Here is a 17,320-nt window from a genome sequence, read left to right as displayed (position 1 = left end):
CACCTGATTTTTAAGGTTTATAATAAAGCTATAATAATCAGGTCAGTGTTACATTGGTATTATGAAAAAGGTTCCAGGTCAATTCAGTGATGGAGGATAAGGAAGGCTTGCCTCCCTCTTCTGTGGATGGAGGTTGAGGTGGAAGCAAAGTCCTGTGATTGGTGGCTTTAAAATATTAGTAATGGGGGTGCATTAACTTGGGGTTTTCACCATGTCATATAGATGTTTATGATTAATTGAAGTGCCAAGAAGAGAACTGTTGTCATTCTAAAAATACTGTAACAATAATTAATATGATTCTAAGAAAGACACTCCTTTCAGTTTAGTTGAGCTAATGAATGAATGCAAAATGCATATAAATACTGTGCTGGGACTAAGTGTACATAATTGGAGAATACATGGCCCTTGTTTTCAGAGGATGAATGGTGCATTGGCGAAACACCCTATGTAGGGACCTGTCACAAGTCAGTCAATGATATGTCCTTCATTGGATGTGTAAATGAAACGTTATGGGATTATGCAGAGGGAGAAGTGTTTGAGGACATGGTGGAAAAACTTGATCAAGAGTGTGCTATTTGAACTAGGTATATGGAGTTTGACAAGTTTCAAACATAATATTCCAGCAGAGTAAACATAATGAGTTAAGATGAGAAATATAGTATGTTTGGGCATTTGTAGATTATTTGGCTGCCATCTGTTATATCTTGGGTTAATAGCAGGAGGCAAAGGTGAAGTTAATTGCCGCAGGTTAAGAAAGAGTTTGAATCCTTGCCAAAAAGTTGCCCTTTATTCTTACCAAAGAGAAACCTGTTCCGTTTTGAGCATGAATCTATATATTAAAAGATAATTGTCAAGAATTTATGGAGAATAGTGTCCTTTCAGGCTATTAAAATACATCAGGCCAAAGGAAGTTACTGTATAAATTCAGCTCCACATTCATATGATTGCATATAATAGCATATATGTATAGTGAATAAAGTGTCTTTTCTCATTGATTTCCATTAAGAACTTGGAGGTATGAGAATTACTTAATATTTACTTTAAGAAACCAATTGTTAGGTAAAGCTCTTTGGCACAAATAACAGAAACTGGTTCTGGCTGGTTTAAGCAAAAAGAATTTATTGGCTACCAGAGGATCCCATGGAATCCGGGACAGAATTGAACAATAAAACTTCAGGAGCAGCAGGAGGCTGGGAAGTTCTGAGAACAACAGCAGGAGTTGGTGGAACTTCTCTCAACTCCAGTCATCTCTTTCCTCAACCTGTTAGTCCTGTGACTCAGTTTGGAATTCTAAATTTTAGGGAGAGAATCTTAATTGAGCATAAGCACAGGTGCTTGTCCCTGGAGAAAGGAACTGAGTCTTTAATACCAGAAGTATTAGGGTTGGGGGGACAGGCAGTACCTGCTTATGTTCTGTTTATCATGTGTATAAAAGTTAGTGAAAATTCTATTAAGATATAGTACATGATTATTTGGTCTGTCACTCACCTAAACCTGCTTTAGATGCCATTGTAAAAAATATTTACTGTACTAAGGTGTTGTTTTTAGTTACAATTCTGATCCCAGATTTGCAGACTGTAAAGGTGTGAGGGTTTCTTTCATGTTTTCGCAGGCTTGGGTTTTTTTCCTGGTTCTCCTTATTTTTTAATTGACCAACTTGCTGAAAACAGGAAATGTTAGTTCTCTAATTACTAGTTTCTGTAAGCTAGTAGTAGAGCTTTAAAATGATCTGATTGGAAATATAGCAACTGATAATGTGAGTATCATAATAGTTAACATTCAAGAAGTACATACAATGACAAGCAGTTTTCTGAATACTTTCTGTATTTCATTTAAATTTAATCACCCTATGATGAAGAAATTGTTCAGAACACTTTACATGTATTAACTAATTTACTCTATAACACAAAATGAAGAGTAATAGTATCCCCATTTTGCAGATCAGGAAATGGATTGGAAAGATGAGTATATAATTACCTAAAATCGCTTAGCAAGTGAGTGGTGGAATCCACCTCAGACTCTGTGCTTTAGTCCTCACGTTATTCTTCCCTGGGATATCTGTGATTCTCTACCCTTACTTTGTCCCCTGTCAGAATTCAGCATTTGCTTCTCAGCCTTTCTAGAGCACTTTATTTTTGTTTTCATTTTGGTACATTTCATTTGGTACATTTTCATTTTGTAGCATAGTTTGTTATTCATTTAAAACATATCTCCCTAATTAGGTCACTGGAGACAGAGACCAGCCCTTAATTATTTTTCTGTTTTCAGTATATAATAAATACCTGTTAAATTGAATTTAATACTGTATTCAAATTGAGTCTCTAGTTAGCCAGACATTTTGGAATAAATATGATTTTATTCTTTTTATTATGAATATTCCTTTGTCTAATGATTCCAACTCTGTTCCACTCCTGACCTTATAAATTCTATGTCTTATTCTAATAAAGTATTTATATAAAATCTCTCCCTTGGATTTTCCAGAGCAGTACTATCCAATGGAACTTTTCATGATGGTGGACGTATTCTGCATTTGTACCATAATAAGTAGTCATCCATGGCTATTGAGCATTGGAAATGTGGCTAGTAAGACAAAGGGACTGAATTTTCAGTTTTAAATACCTGTGTGTGGCTAGTGAGCTCCTTATTAGACAGTGCAGCTCCAAAGAGCAGAAGGAAAAGGAGTCTAGTAGCATCTTTTCACCTCCTGCCTTAGGCACCTCCTGCCTAAGTCACTCACCTTGGCTCAAAATTAATTCTTCCCAAATAATTTATGCATTAAAAACATAGAACATTTAAGTATCCAAATATGTACATGGGATCCAGTCACCCATTCCATTTAGAGAGAAAATTATTAGCTTGCTGTTTTTGCCTTTATAGTGCTTAGTGTAACATTATAGAGTAGAATTAAATTATATAAAATCCTAACATTTAACCCTGCCCCCCAAGTTTATGGTTTATTAATGATAAAAATCTTTTAAAAGAAAAAAAACATGATCTACCATTTATTTTAATACAGTCTGCTTCCTACTCCTCTGTGGTGGTTGCAATCGAACATCTAGTTAGGCATGTTCATTCAGTTTCAGTAATGATAACTGGAGTTAGAAATATTGGTTCATGCATTTTGAATAAAAAATGCCTTTTGAAACTAGCAACATTAAGCTTTCTGAGGAAGTATATAAAATTTGGTTTATTAAATGATTTCAAATTATTGAGTAGATCATTACTGATGTTTAACACTATAATTTTAAGTCTGAAGTTGTTAACAAGGGATAAATTTTTAATTGAAACATAATTGAAATACAGCATCATATTTTAGGTATACAGCATCGTGATTCAACATTTATATGCATGGCAAAAGGATCACCATAATAGATCTGGTTACTGTAAAGTGTAAACCTTAAAAACAACCTTAGAAAGGTCCTTGGGGCACCTGGCCAGCTTAGTCAGTAGAACATGTGTCTCTTGATCTCGGGGTTGTAAATTCAAGCCCCAGGCTGGGTGTAGAGATTGCTTAAAAATAAAATCTTTGAAAAAATAAGAAAGATTCTTGCCTCTCTTTTTTTTTCTTTTCTAATAATTCTTATACATCATGTATGAGTCTCAAATTTTGAATCTAAAGTCTTTAGGTTGTATGTTGAATTTAAATTCCATTTACTCTCAGATTAATTTCTTTGCATGTTCTTCCCCCACCTTGATTGTACATATGAAAGTCAAGCAAATTAAATGTGTGTATATATATATATGTGTATATATAATATATGATATATAATGTGTACAAAAGAAATGTGTATACATATTACACATAATTTATATACTTCTATTTATATTATATAATACATGTAATATGTATACACATCCTTATTACTGTCTTTAAAAGCTTGGATAATTATGAATTGCTGCATATAGAATAACAAATATGGAAGACAAAATCGACTGAATTTTATTTAAACTTGCTTGTCTTGATTAATCATGTTACAAGTTCAAAAGACTCAAAGGGAAAGTTTATGAAAGAAGCCATAGACTTTGGCCTTCATTACAGACATAGGCTATCTTTTTATAATAGCCAAAGTTTGCCTTTTTATTACTTTATGCCTTTAGATATTATAGTATGTTATTTTCAGCAATGTTCACTTAATTTTTAAGGGAGGGCTTTTTGGGGCGCCTGGGTGGCTCAGTCGGTTAAGTATCTGACTTCGGCTTAGGTCATGATCTCACAGTGTGTGAGTTCAAGCCCCATGTGGGACTTTCCGCTTTCAGCACAGAGCCTGCTTTGGATCCTCTGTCTGCCTCTCTCTTTGCCCCTCCCCACCTCACACACATGTGCTCTCTCGCTCTCTCAAAAATGACTTTTTTTTTTTTTTTTTTTTTTTTTTTTTAAGGAAGGCTTCTTAAAAGCTGCAAGAAATTCTTCCTGGGTTACAGTTTCTAGATCACAAAGATCTTTTTTTCACCCAGACTTCTACCATGATATGACTTGAGTAGGTCTTTTTCTTTTTTGTGTGTATTTTCACATCAATATTTAATTTTTTGAAAAGCTCAAATACTCACATGGTATAAAATCAAAATATATGAAAGTGAAAAGTTTCTCTTCCATGCTATCTTCCATTTGCCTCGTCCTTCCTCCCCTCACAAAACACTTTTGCATATACAAAATAGGTAGCAACTGTGTCCATTTTCAGTTTTATTGCATACTAGGCAAATATTGATTCTTGCTATTGTGCACAAATGTTAACATACTACACCTTTCATTTTACATCTTGCTTTTTTCTCACATAACAATGTATCTTGAGGATTTTTCCTTATTACTTAGAACCTCTTCGTTCTTTTATTTTTTTAGCAGCTGTATTGTATCTCATTGTATAACTAAATTGTAGTTTATTTAATGAGTTGTGTGGGTATTTTTCTTGATGACCTAGAAAGTTCGAGTTGCCTGAGTGATTCTGGATAATATTAAGGTTCTGAAGATCTGAATTAATAAATGTAAGATTTGAAATATTTTGTTGATTTTGATGGAAGTCTTTCTAAAATGTGTTAGTGCTTTACCGTGGTTTAGTACAACAGAACAAACACATTACTGAACTTACTTTAACTCCTATGTGATAAAGTAGGTCCCTATGTGAATATTTGAGGTACCATATATTTTACTCTGGTATATTTTCTTGCTCCAAAAGAAATACATCATTATTACAGGATGCAAATTGCCTATCATGCTTCATCTGATGAACATCCATTTTGATTATGGTTAAAACTTAACTTTTTGGGGGTTATTGTGAATCAGTATAGCTCTTCTTTCATACTGTATGTCACGCTATCTTTGCTAATGTAATATTTCTCATTCCTGTTAATTATTAGATCCTTTCATCTCAGTATTTTTAAGATATTTTGCCTGTACTTTTTTGAGTATGTGGGCTCTACTGCAGCGGATTTATGGCAGATCTGCTGTCCAGGAAATGCTCACGTGGGCTTCCTTTCAGAGAATTTTTGTTAGTACCAATGTGATGTGTACTAGTGGGGAAACTCTGGTACTAGTTACGTCAGAGATCGTAACTTTTCCTGTTCCAAGTATTCATTTATGTTGAGTAGAGTTGACACACGGCATTACGTTAGTTTCAAGTATACAACATATCTCACCACCAAAAGTGTAGTCACCATCTGTCACCATACAAAGTTGTTATAATACTATTGACTATGTTCCCTGTGTTTTGTTTTGTTTTTAGTGTTCATTTGTTTTCGAGAGAGAGAGAGTGCACACAAGCAGGGGAGGGCAGAGAGAGAGGGAGTCAGAGAATTTGAAGCAGGCTCCAGGCTCTGAGCTGTCAGCACAGAGCCCAACTCAGGGTTTGAACTCACGAGCTGTGAGATCATGACCGGAGCCAAAGTCGGACACTGAAGGGACTGAGCCACCCAGGTGCCCCTGTGTTCGCTGTGCTTTTTTTTTTTAATGAACTTTGAACTTCTCAGCATATTTGATTCCTATAGACTTTAAAAAATGTTTTTTTAATGTTTGTTTATTTTTGAGAGAGATAGAGACAGAGTGCAAGCCGGGGTGGGCCACAGAGAGAGAGAGAGACAGACAGACAGACAAAGAAATCTTAAGAGGCTCCAGGCTCTGAGCTGTCAGCACAGAGCCCGACGCGGGGCTCAAGCTCATGACCTGCGAGATCATGACCTGAGCCGAAGTCAGATGCTTAACCGACTAAGCCACCCAGGCCCCCCTCCTGTAGACTTTTTAATTCTAGATTTCATTTTATTCTTTAGCATTTCCTGTCCACTAAAAATATTTAACCTAACCATTGGTGTAGTTTGAGAGGGTCTAATTACCTAACCAGTCCACTGACTTTTGAAGAGAATCTTCTTGGTAAGGCCTAGTGAAAAGAGGAACTGCTTCCTCCTGAAATGGACTAAAGTGCCTTGTTAGGCAAGCTCATGTTGCTTATTCTCATAAATAGTAGGATATTAACTGTAGGTTAAGTTATAACACTTTTTGAGGGAGTCAGGGAAGGGATATGATAGATGACATCTGAACTGAGGTTTGAAAGGTGAACAGAATTAGCCAGGTAAAGGAAGGGTGAGAGAGGGTGTTTTGCCTTTGGGAGCAAAGAACTGAAATGGAAAATCAGGACATGAGAGAGGATAATGACTAGTGAAAGATGGTGCCCTGTGTCTTCACTATACAGTGTGATAGGTGAGAATGAGGTGGCACATGCATTTCTTTCTGTGATTGGGAACAAATTATCTCCTCCATCATTTCGCTAATATTCTGCACTGGTCAGACCACATGTAACTGTAGACTGATCAGGGCAACCAGACTGATAAGGTATCCATAAATCAGGTCAGATGAGAAATGACCAAAATAAATTCTTGCTGAAAAAGAGATGACCTGAGAAGTAGGGTTGTTGGGGCACATCTTTATGAAAATGAAAATGTTATTGCCACTACACAAATATGATATGCTGTGATTAGTGGGGGAATAGTTTACATCTCCAGTTTTGTAGCATTGTAGCCACAGTAACTAGCACTGCGCCTGTCACATAGCAAATGTTCAACAGATATTTAAATGAACGATTAAAGATTAAATACCTGTGGGTGGGAATTGCCAGGAAAACAGGTTTAGGTTCAGTATCTATTTTCTGAATTGCTCAAGAATAAGAGTTTTTCCCTTCAAGTTGTGCACTCTCCATTGGAGCAAGCATTCAAGCAAATGTTATTTAATTGTTAACAATATCACGTGAGGAATTCTTACTTTGGGTAGAAAGTTAACTATAAAGACTCTTGCAACCCATCCACATAGACCCACACATTCCCAGTGACCTTTCAAACCTTTTTTTTATTGAGTGGTGAAGTTGCTCAGCCGCAGTTTTTTTCTGTTGATAAAGTCACTGCATGTTAAAAAGTTACTACATTAAGTTTGGTTTGGCAAAAGGAATAAATTCAGTTAGCTCTTTTTTTTTTTTTTTTTTAGATACAAAATCCTGTTGCTGCAATTGGTGCATTATATTGTTACTCCAAATAAGGCTGATCCACATTTTGTGGCCTGAAACTTACATAATTTGGAAGGGTTCTCTTTAAAAAAAGAATCCAAAATTAAATATAAAAATGGTGATTTAGTATGAGAAAAGATAACAAAAAAAATACCATAAACATCACAAAATCCAGAAAATAGCTTATTACTTATTATAACTTATTTCTATTACTATTAATTGATACACTTTCTTGATATTTTTTTTTCCTACTTATTTTGGCTATCTATTCATTGAGCACCTCTTTACATGACAACAATTTTGTATTTTCTATAGAGAGATCCTTTCTTCTTGCACACGGCTTAGCAAACTATAGCCTGCTTGTGTTGGTAAATGAAGTTTTATTGGAACATAGTCATCTCCAAATTATCTATGGCTGCTTTTGCACGTGCTATAGCAGCAGAGATAAGAGAGGCCAAAGAGCCCACAAGCCTAAAATATTAGCTATCTGGTATTTTATAGAAAAGACTCCTGCTCTAGTATGTTTGATCAAAATATTGATAGTTGTGAAGCTCAAAGAAGTTTCCTTAAACTAGTTACTGGTACATCTTTAATTTCCTTCACTTTGTTTAGAGGATGCTTCTTGCCTGGGGAAAAAACTCCAGCTCTTGATCTTAGGTGGCTGGACCACTCTCCTTTCCCCAGAAGTGTTCAAAGTTTGGTCTTAGTGTGCCACCCCCAGCAGGGTGCTAAATAGCAGTCATTCATACCTTTTCCTTGGGGTTAAAGATTGGGTCTGGGAGCATTTTGTGTTCCAAGAGGGACAGGTTATTTGCTGGGGCTGGACGGATGTCGAGGTAGTGCATCCTTGATGGAAGTACCAGGATGGCCTCCAAGAATAGCTACAGAGGAGCCCTTAAGCATGCGGCTGGGGTTGCTGCTCCTTCATGTGCTCCCCAAAGGAGAACAAACCAAATTTTGTAAGGGACACTTCCAAGTAAAGGATTCTGAAACTTAAATGAATTGGCTTCCTGGTAAATCTGCTTATGTCCCCAGGTCGTATAACTTACATCTGTTTGAAGTTTTTGTTTCCATAAAGATCCTTTTTTCTCATGCACTAGTAGTCCTCTATTTGCTACCGCCACTAACTTTCCCCTGCCCTCCTCCAAAATAAGGTAAACCAAATGAGATCAATAGAGGGATAAAATTATATTAAGGATATATAGTTCTTTGAAAATCATTTAGATGTGAAAGGTCAAAAATCTAACAAATTAGTAACTGGGATAAATCAATGAGTAGTGTATGGTGAATATAAAATGAGCATCTGATTGTGAAATTCATCCAGAGCTGACCAATATGAACTTTGAGAAATAAATTGACCTCTTCTGTAAAATGAAGGGATTGGATTATACTCTGGATAAATTTATGGTGAAATGGTACTGGCTTCAGGAACACTGAAATCCTATCAGTGACCAAAGTAACAACCTTCCACCTTCTCTTCCCAAACTTACTTGCACAGGAAAGTGGTAGCAGAATAAAAAATATATATTTAATAATATATAAATATATTTTATAATAAAAATGTATAATATACTTAGGTCTTAAAATATAACATACTTTATATTATAGCATAATATACTTTGTATATTTTATAATGTATTTTGTACACACACACACACACGCGCGCGCGCGTATTTTCTTGTTGCCAGAGCTTGGGGCGCAGCCGGTAAATGTTAAACTTTGGTCAGCTGAGGTGGTAATCCTTGGGACCGTCCTTCTCATCTGCACCTTCATTCCCTAAAAATTGAAACCCACAGAAGAGGAAAGAAGAAAAACTCCCTAAAGCATGTCTACTTAAGCTACAGAGAAGGGAAAGGCAGAAGAGAGCAAGCTGCACCTATTTGCTGCCCGTCTACTACAGTGTCCTGTCTATTTGCAAACATAACCCAGTCTATATTGAGATCACTATTCCTGTCACCTTTATCTATGTGTGATTTATCCTTCAAGTAGAAAATTAAGAGGATGGTAAACTTTGCCATTTGTGGTTTTAGCATCTATAATTTTGATTGCAGGTAATGCTAAAGATCTTTGCCACATAATTTACAGCTTTTTGATGTATGAATTTAAATCACAGACACCATATGAGATTGATGTGTGGCCATGACTAGTTTAGTGAGTGAGCTTAGTCTCTTGTCCAGTACATATCTTTTAGTAAGGCTTTTGGATGTAAAATGCATTTGAACAATGATTCCAAAAAAGAAAGTGCATTGATAGTGAGAGTGAGCTCTAAAACTTTTACGATTTATAGATCAAATTTTCTGGGGCGCCTGGGTGGCTCAGTTGGTTGAGGATCTGACTTCGGCTCAGGTCATGATCTTGCAGCTTGTGGGTTCAAGCCCCGCGTTGGGCTCTGTGCTGACAGCTCAGAGCCTGGAGCCTGCTTCAGATTCTGTGTGTGTCTCTCCCCCTTCCCCACTCACACTCTGTCTCTCCTTCAAAAATAAATAAACATTAAAATTTTTCTGAAAACTTTACTGGTAATTTTAAACACATGTCCAGTATAAATGAAATGGAGGAAGGAGCTAGAACCATCTATAATATGTTATTATATTAAAATAATCTCCTGCATGTTGCTGCAAACAAACCACCTGAAAACTTTGTGACTTAAAAGCAGTATTGATTTATATTTTATGATTCTGTGGATTGGTGGGGTGTCTAGTTTGTAACCTGTGTTCACTCATGCAGTGGCATTCAGTGGGCAGTCCAGTGGGAACTAGGCTTGGCAAGGACAGGTAATATGATGGGGCCGGCTCTCCATATGGTCTTTCACCCCAAGATTTTAGGGCAGCAGTTCCAGGAGGGCAAGCCACTACGTACAAGTAGTTTTCAAGCTTCTGCTTATATTTGTTGAGGCTCTGTTGTTCAAAGCAAATCATATGGACAAACCCAGGGTCCTTGGGCGGGGTGTGGGGGTGGGGAAGAAGAGTATACCAGAACTGAGATACTAAGAGACATCAAAAGCCATTATAGGAATGATAAACCACTCTACTACGTCTCCAGACAAAGTCTCCAAACTGCACATGGCTGTTTATCTCTCTAAACCACAGAGGTGAGCCATGTTTGATGTTATTTTAATATGAAGTCTGTGACTTCATTCCGTGCCACTCTTCTCTTTCTTACCTACTCAGATTAGCACTTTCCCATGGTAGGGTCTTTGTTGATCTGTCTGCAGTGGAATGCTATTTCTTCTCCTCTTCCCTCCACCCCTTTGCTCACCCGACCCCTTCAGTTTCATCCTTCAGGTAAATTGTTACTCTTGGGCAGCCTTCCCATGCTGGGTAGGTTTTACATTTTTCCTGCATGATGCATTTTTCCTTTATAGCATTTGTAATCATTAACAATGTCTTTGTGCCCATTAGAACACATTTCATGAGGACCATGTCTGTAATAAATTTTTGTGCTTGACCTCACTTTCATTCACCCCCACCCCCATTTATCACAGTTCCACGTACATAGTAGGTGCTCAGTAAACATTTGGTAAATGAATATGCCTAGTATGGTCGTTTTCTTAAGTAGCTACTAAGGCCTAAAACACCATTTCTGCTGATCCATAAGACAGCAGCTGTTTTCTTGTGGCTTTTATATACATACACACACACACACACACACACTTGAGATTCTGTTACTGCTTTTGTCCACTTTCTCTTTTAATCCTCCAACTTTGCTTTTTAAAAAATTATGGTTTCTTGTGGAGTCTTCTGTCTTTGATGTATTCTTTTTTAATCTCTACTTTTTTCTGTTTTCCTTTCTCTTTCTGGTTATTTCTCATTGTGGAAATTACCAGGTGATAAAATCTGCCCTTTCCAGAGTAAATTATCGGTGTTTTCTTTTCCTGGGTAATTTTTACTGATACTTTCCAATCAGGAGTCTTGTTTCTATTTTTTTTTAAATTGCTGGTTTCTGTGTTGGGTTTTTTAGGTGGCTGTGTAACTAAAGCATTGTTATACTTTAATTATTTAGAAAATTGCTCCTTGAAATCACTGCACAATTAAATAATTATGAGTTCAATCAAATTCCTTGTTTACATGATTTTTAATTTCTTAATTGAAGTATAACCAAATTTTTTCTTTTTCTTTACTTTTATAATTCCTTTTATGTTTCATATTAAAATTTCATATTTATGATACTAATGGGTCATTTCATGTGAATATATCGTCAGAGTATTTAGGAACATTTAAAGCAGTTTTATATAATAAGAAAACTTAGGATGGATTTTCCTGGATTAGATTTTAGGAATTTGGATACACACACACACACACACACACACACACACACACACACACAAAAAAAAAAGCTGGAGTGTTTTGGCTATTAATCTAGACTATCATGTCCATAGGAAAGACTTATGTTTTCAATCCTGTGATTTTTTTTTCCCCACACTCTGTTTATTTTGGATATTAACTGAAAATACATCTTTAAAAATGATTTCCTTCAACAACATTGTATATTTATTGGATTATTAAAATAATATTTGTAGACAGTTGTTCATTATTAAGTCATCTTAGTACTAAGTAGGCAGTTGGTCAGGCGAGGATCTACAAGACCTAGTATCTTCCAGTCTTTTCCCTGTCATTAGCTGATCCTGTAATAAAAGAAACGTCTGTTTTCCTAATCCAAAATTCTTATTTTGACCTGTTATATAACATGATCGTTCTGATCATGTGGTGATTCATGTGGTGAATCTTTGTGATTTAAGTCTTTCTTACTCAGGATGAAGCTCCCTGTAACAAGGTTGGTATGAGTATAGAAGGAATTGGAAGAAGTAGTGATTTTCTTAGTTTTGAGTCAGTGTGGTAGTAGCTAGTATATGTACAGGTAGAACCACCGTCCCAAGACTCATGGCTGTGGAAGGAGGCTGAGAGTCTTACACTTCTATGAATCATTTGGGCTTTAGAATTTTTTAATTTCATACTTACAGGAAAGTTGCAAATATAGTACAAAGAATTCCTGCGTATCCTTCATCCAGATTTGTCAAGCATTTATGACATTTCGTTAGGGTTTCTTCTGTCTTATGTATGTACACACACACACATATATATATATATATATATATATATATATATATATGTACAGTTATTTTCAGAACCAGTTGAAAGTAATTGCTGGTATCATACCCTTTATAATGCTTCAAATGTGTATCCTAAAATCAAGGACATTATCACAGTATTAGTATCAAAATCAGAATATGTAATTTTTAATTTAACAAATGTTTGCTTACTTGGAGCAAAGTGTAGGTGAAGTGAAAATATATATATTCTTGCAAAACTGTTCAGGTGCTTAAGGGAATTACAGTACACTAAAATGAATAATCAATACAGCAAATTAGTCTATTTTAGAATAAGTTGTGGTACAATAAGATTTACACAAGATATTCAGAAAGAAGATACTCTAGAAAAGTGAAGGAAAAAAACGGTCATTTAACCTAGGGAGTTGGGGAAATAGTTCTTGACTGGTGCAGAGTCTGCCTGAGAGATAGAAGTGCACCATTGAAGGACAGTGGGAGAGATCCACATCCCAGAGTTCATCCTTTATCTTCTGTCTGCTCTTGACAATGAAAGTTCTGAGGATGAATGTGTTATTTCAGTAACTTAGTACTGAAATATCAGGACTGTGTATGATAGGACAGGTTCTGTTTCTACAAAAGCTGATATATTACTTGTTTCCTTTTAATTAACAAATTTTAACCCTAATATTATTGGGCTAATAAGAAATAGATTTCTTTTCCTAAGCACTTGTCCTTAGGTTGTTTTTCAATAATACCTCTCAGTTATGAGAGACCAGATGTAACGGAGTTGAGTAGCTGTAATTTCTTTAAAGGAATGGAAGGAATGTTTTCAAAAGCTTAATTAAGTCACTGTCAATCTAGGGCTTAAGGGATAGTCACTGTTTTAATGTTTCTAGCATTTATATATTAAATTTTATATGTGTAAGCTATTCTTGCATTTACTATAATTTTCCTGAATTAATCAGAAAGGGCTTTATATAATTTTCAGACTTTGCTAGTTTAAGATAAAAAGGGCTGAAAGAGGCATATACTGACAGTATGATTGTAGTAGAAATTTGAAAATCCAGTTATTGAAAATAGCTTCTGATTACAGGTGGGTTCTTCAGTATTAAAATTCTATAAATTGTTTTAGAATAAGGTTTATTCTGCTAACCATGTTTATGTGGAATGCTTTTAAACTGTTTCACAGGTCTTTATTTCTCAAGCAGATGTTTTAAAAATTTGTTTTACATTTATATAAATGTTTAAATGTAGATTTTTAGTTTTTGTTACTTTTTTTTAGGTTCACATATACATTTTACATGTTAATATTTGGTCATTTGGCAAGGGGATTTCCATAATGGAATTTCAGACTCTATTTGATAATCCGTTTTTTTCTTTTCTGAGCTGTTACTTCTTGTTTTTTGGTTAAAAAGAAAAGTAAAAGGATTTTTTTATTTTTTTCTTGGTATCTAGTTTCCTAATTTCTTTTTAGAAATGAATGCCTTTTGACAGCATCATACTAAAAGGACAGTAATTTGTATGAATTTGCCTTAGAAAACAAATTTACTCATCTGATTTTTGAATCCTTCAGTCTGTTCTTTAATACCTTTGGGTCATATATGCAGAATCCATTCGTTTTTGGTTGAAGTTTTCAGTGTTAGGAGTTTGAGGTCGGGGAGCCCAAGCAGAAAATGATATGTGTTATACTTGGAGAAGAACAAAGTATGCTTTGAGCAAGCCAAAGGCATAGTGTCCTTTTTTAAGCCCAGCATCCTAGTATATACATTTGATATGTTTCAAACTATCTTTATCATTTTTTTAATGGCTCTTGTGGAAATTTTGTTGCTGCTTTGTGTGCTGTCAATGACTATCAGAAATTCAAAGATGAGTTTGTGGTCTACAAAAGTTAAAAACATAACATGGAGCACTGTTAGTTAGGAAAGTCTTTATACAATTTGGATTCCCCAAAAGTACACTCATCTTACATTTCTGACTTTATTATTATAACTAATATATATAAACTCTGTGTATATGAGTCTGAAAGTTCCCCAGCCATAGTTAGATAACCCAAAACAACTTTATTTCTAAATCTAATGTAGTCTATTTCCTTTTACAATGACCAGTATTCATTGAACTGATATACTGTAATTACTTAAATCATCTCTTACTTCTGGTTTTTAAATTCCTTTTATTTAAAAAACTGTAACTAATATATTTGTATAAACATTTTGTTTCATATTTATATAAAAATAACAAATTTTTGAGGTATTTTAAATTATTTCCTTGCTTTCCCATTTAGGAGTGCAATCACTAGATTTAAATGTTTATTTATTTTGAGAGAGAGAGACACTCATGCAGGTGAGGGGCGGGGGGGGGGGAGAGAGAGAGAGAGAGAGAGAGAGAGAGAGAGAGAGAGAGAGAGAGAGAGAGAGAGACGCAAGCAGGCTCTGCTCTGTCAGCACAGAGCCCCGTGGCAGGGCTCAATCTCACAAGCCGTGAGATCATGATCTGAGCCGAAATCAGGAGTTGGATGCTTAACTGACTGAGCCACCAGGTGCCCCTGAAATCAGTAGATTTAGACCGAAAAACATGATTATTACTTTCAGAAGATTTGTAAGTGTGGTGTATCATTCTTACAGAAACTAAAATTGAATAGTTACTTCCTAGATTATACCATAAAAGAAACTTTATTTATTTATTTATTTATTTATTTAAAAGCTTAAAGGAGATTTTTTTAAGTGTATTTATTTTGAGGGAGGGAGGGAGAGAGAGAGAGAGAGGAAGAGAGAGGGAGAGAGAGAGACCGAACCAGCGAGGGAGAGCCAGAGAGAGAGGGAGACAGCGGAAACTAAGCAGGCTCTGTGCGGACAGCAGACAGCCCAATGCAGGGCTCAAACTCACGAACTGTGAGATCATGGCCTGAGCCAAAGTCGATGGATGCTTAACTGACTGAGCCACCCAAGTGCCCCTAAAAAAAACTTAATTTAGAATTAAACTAAAGTTTCCATTATTTTATGTTACTGTCATGAGTGAGGTGGCAACGTGGTGGAAGTTAATGTGCTGTGTTCCTTGCATGTAACAATTAGCTTCTTTCTTACACGTCTGAAAGGGTACTAGTTAGCTATATCCTTGGAAAAATTGGCACAACGATCACTCAAATAATTCTTCATGTTTTCAGTATAGCTTGCAAGCTAAGTGGCCATGTGCAAGTCACTTAATATCTTTTTTCCCTCAGTTTTACCATCTTTGAAAAAGGTGATACTAGAATCTGTCTTCCAGGATGGTATGATAAAAGTGTCCAGCATTATAATTTAGTAACCACAGATTTTGCTTTCGTTTGATTTAGTACCCTACTAAAGTAGTTAACTGCTATACAGACATCAGCCTTTACTAACACTACTACTTCATTACTTAAATGTTCATTTTATTGGAAAACGGTGTAGTAGTCCTCCTTTGCCCATGGTTTTGCTTTCCATGGTTTCAGTTACCCAAGGTCAATTGCAGGTTAGAAGTAGATGATCCTCCTTCTGACATATTGTCAGAAGGTCAGTAGTAGCCTAATGCCACATCATAATGCCCATGCCTTTTCCCCACTTCATCTCCTCACATAGGCATTTTATCATCTCACATCACAGGAAGGATGAGTATAGTACAATAAGATAATTTTGAGTAAGAGACCACATTTACATAACTTGCATTACAGTATATAGTTGTAATTGTTCTATTGTGTTATTAGTTGTTAATCTCTCAATGCCTAATTTATAAATTAAACTTTATCATAGCTATGTATCCATAGGGGGAAAAACATAGTATATATGGGATTTGGTACTACCGGCAGTTTCAGGCTATCCACTGGAGGGTTTTGGAATGTATTCCCCATGCATAAAGGAGGATTGGGGATTATTGTATTTTGCAAGGAGTAAGTACAGGATCTGAAGTCACAACTTGCCTGGATTGGAATTTCAACTCTGCCAGTTAGCTGTGTGATTTGGAGTAAATTATGTATCCCTTTAACTCTGAGGTTCTCAAGCATAAAATGAAATTATAATAGTAATAAAATTTAAATGGAGTTGTATTTAAAAGTGCTTAACACGATTTCTGATACATTCTAAGTAGCAATAAATGTTTCCTTTCCATAATTATTTTTAGCATAGTTATTGTGTTATTTATTACTGAATAAGTAATTTCTTCAAAAAGTAACAATAAATGTTTATTATCCCCTTGTTCCTATGAGTCACAAATTCAGAAGCAACATAGCTGGGTGGTTCTGGTTCCATGTCTCTCATGAGGTTGCAATCAGGATGTAAGCAGGGGCTGAGGTCATCTGAGTGTTATTTTGAACCTAATGGCTATAAATTTTACATTTTCCAGACTATGTCTTCAGCGGTGGTACAGTTATATGCAGCAGATCGTAACTGTATGTGGTCAAAGAAGTGCAGCGGTGTTGCTTGTCTTGTTAAGGACAATCCACAGAGATCTTATTTTTTAAGAATATTTGATATTAAGGTGAGTTTTGTTTTGCTTCCACTTTAAACTGTAGGTGCTTAGGTTTTTTATTTCAGTTACGATTTTTACATATATTTATGTATGTTCGTATGTAATTTTTGTTTATCCTGTATGTATGGTTTAATACTTTTTACATCTTGGGCTTTCCCTACATGCTGTCTTTCTAATGATACTCTTCTATTTCATCTTGTCCCATACAAAGTAGTATAAAGTCCTTTCAAGGAACTATAAAAATATATTTTAGTTTAGTATGTACTGTTAGTTACTTCAGCCTAGGCTTAAAGCATAATACAGTATCTATAATAAT

At 35.5% G+C, this 17,320-nt stretch overlaps 1 protein-coding gene across 1 annotated transcript in view; it reads left to right on the top strand.

Annotated features, from left to right (window-relative positions):
• The window catches only part of WASL (WASP like actin nucleation promoting factor), a 62,491-nt gene that overhangs the window by 14,146 nt on the left and 31,025 nt on the right, over window positions 1–17,320 (top strand). Inside the window, exon 2 of the mRNA XM_011280527.3 lies at window positions 16,879–17,013. Coding sequence (XP_011278829.1) covers window positions 16,879–17,013 — 135 coding nt within the window. The remainder of the gene's footprint in view (window positions 1–16,878; window positions 17,014–17,320) is intronic.

Source organism: Felis catus, chromosome A2 (assembly GCF_018350175.1).
Source record: "Felis catus isolate Fca126 chromosome A2, F.catus_Fca126_mat1.0, whole genome shotgun sequence".
NCBI lineage: Eukaryota > Metazoa > Chordata > Mammalia > Carnivora > Felidae > Felis > Felis catus.
The sequence above is the reverse complement of the archived record's forward strand: the minus strand, read 5'-3'. Positions and strand labels throughout refer to the sequence as shown.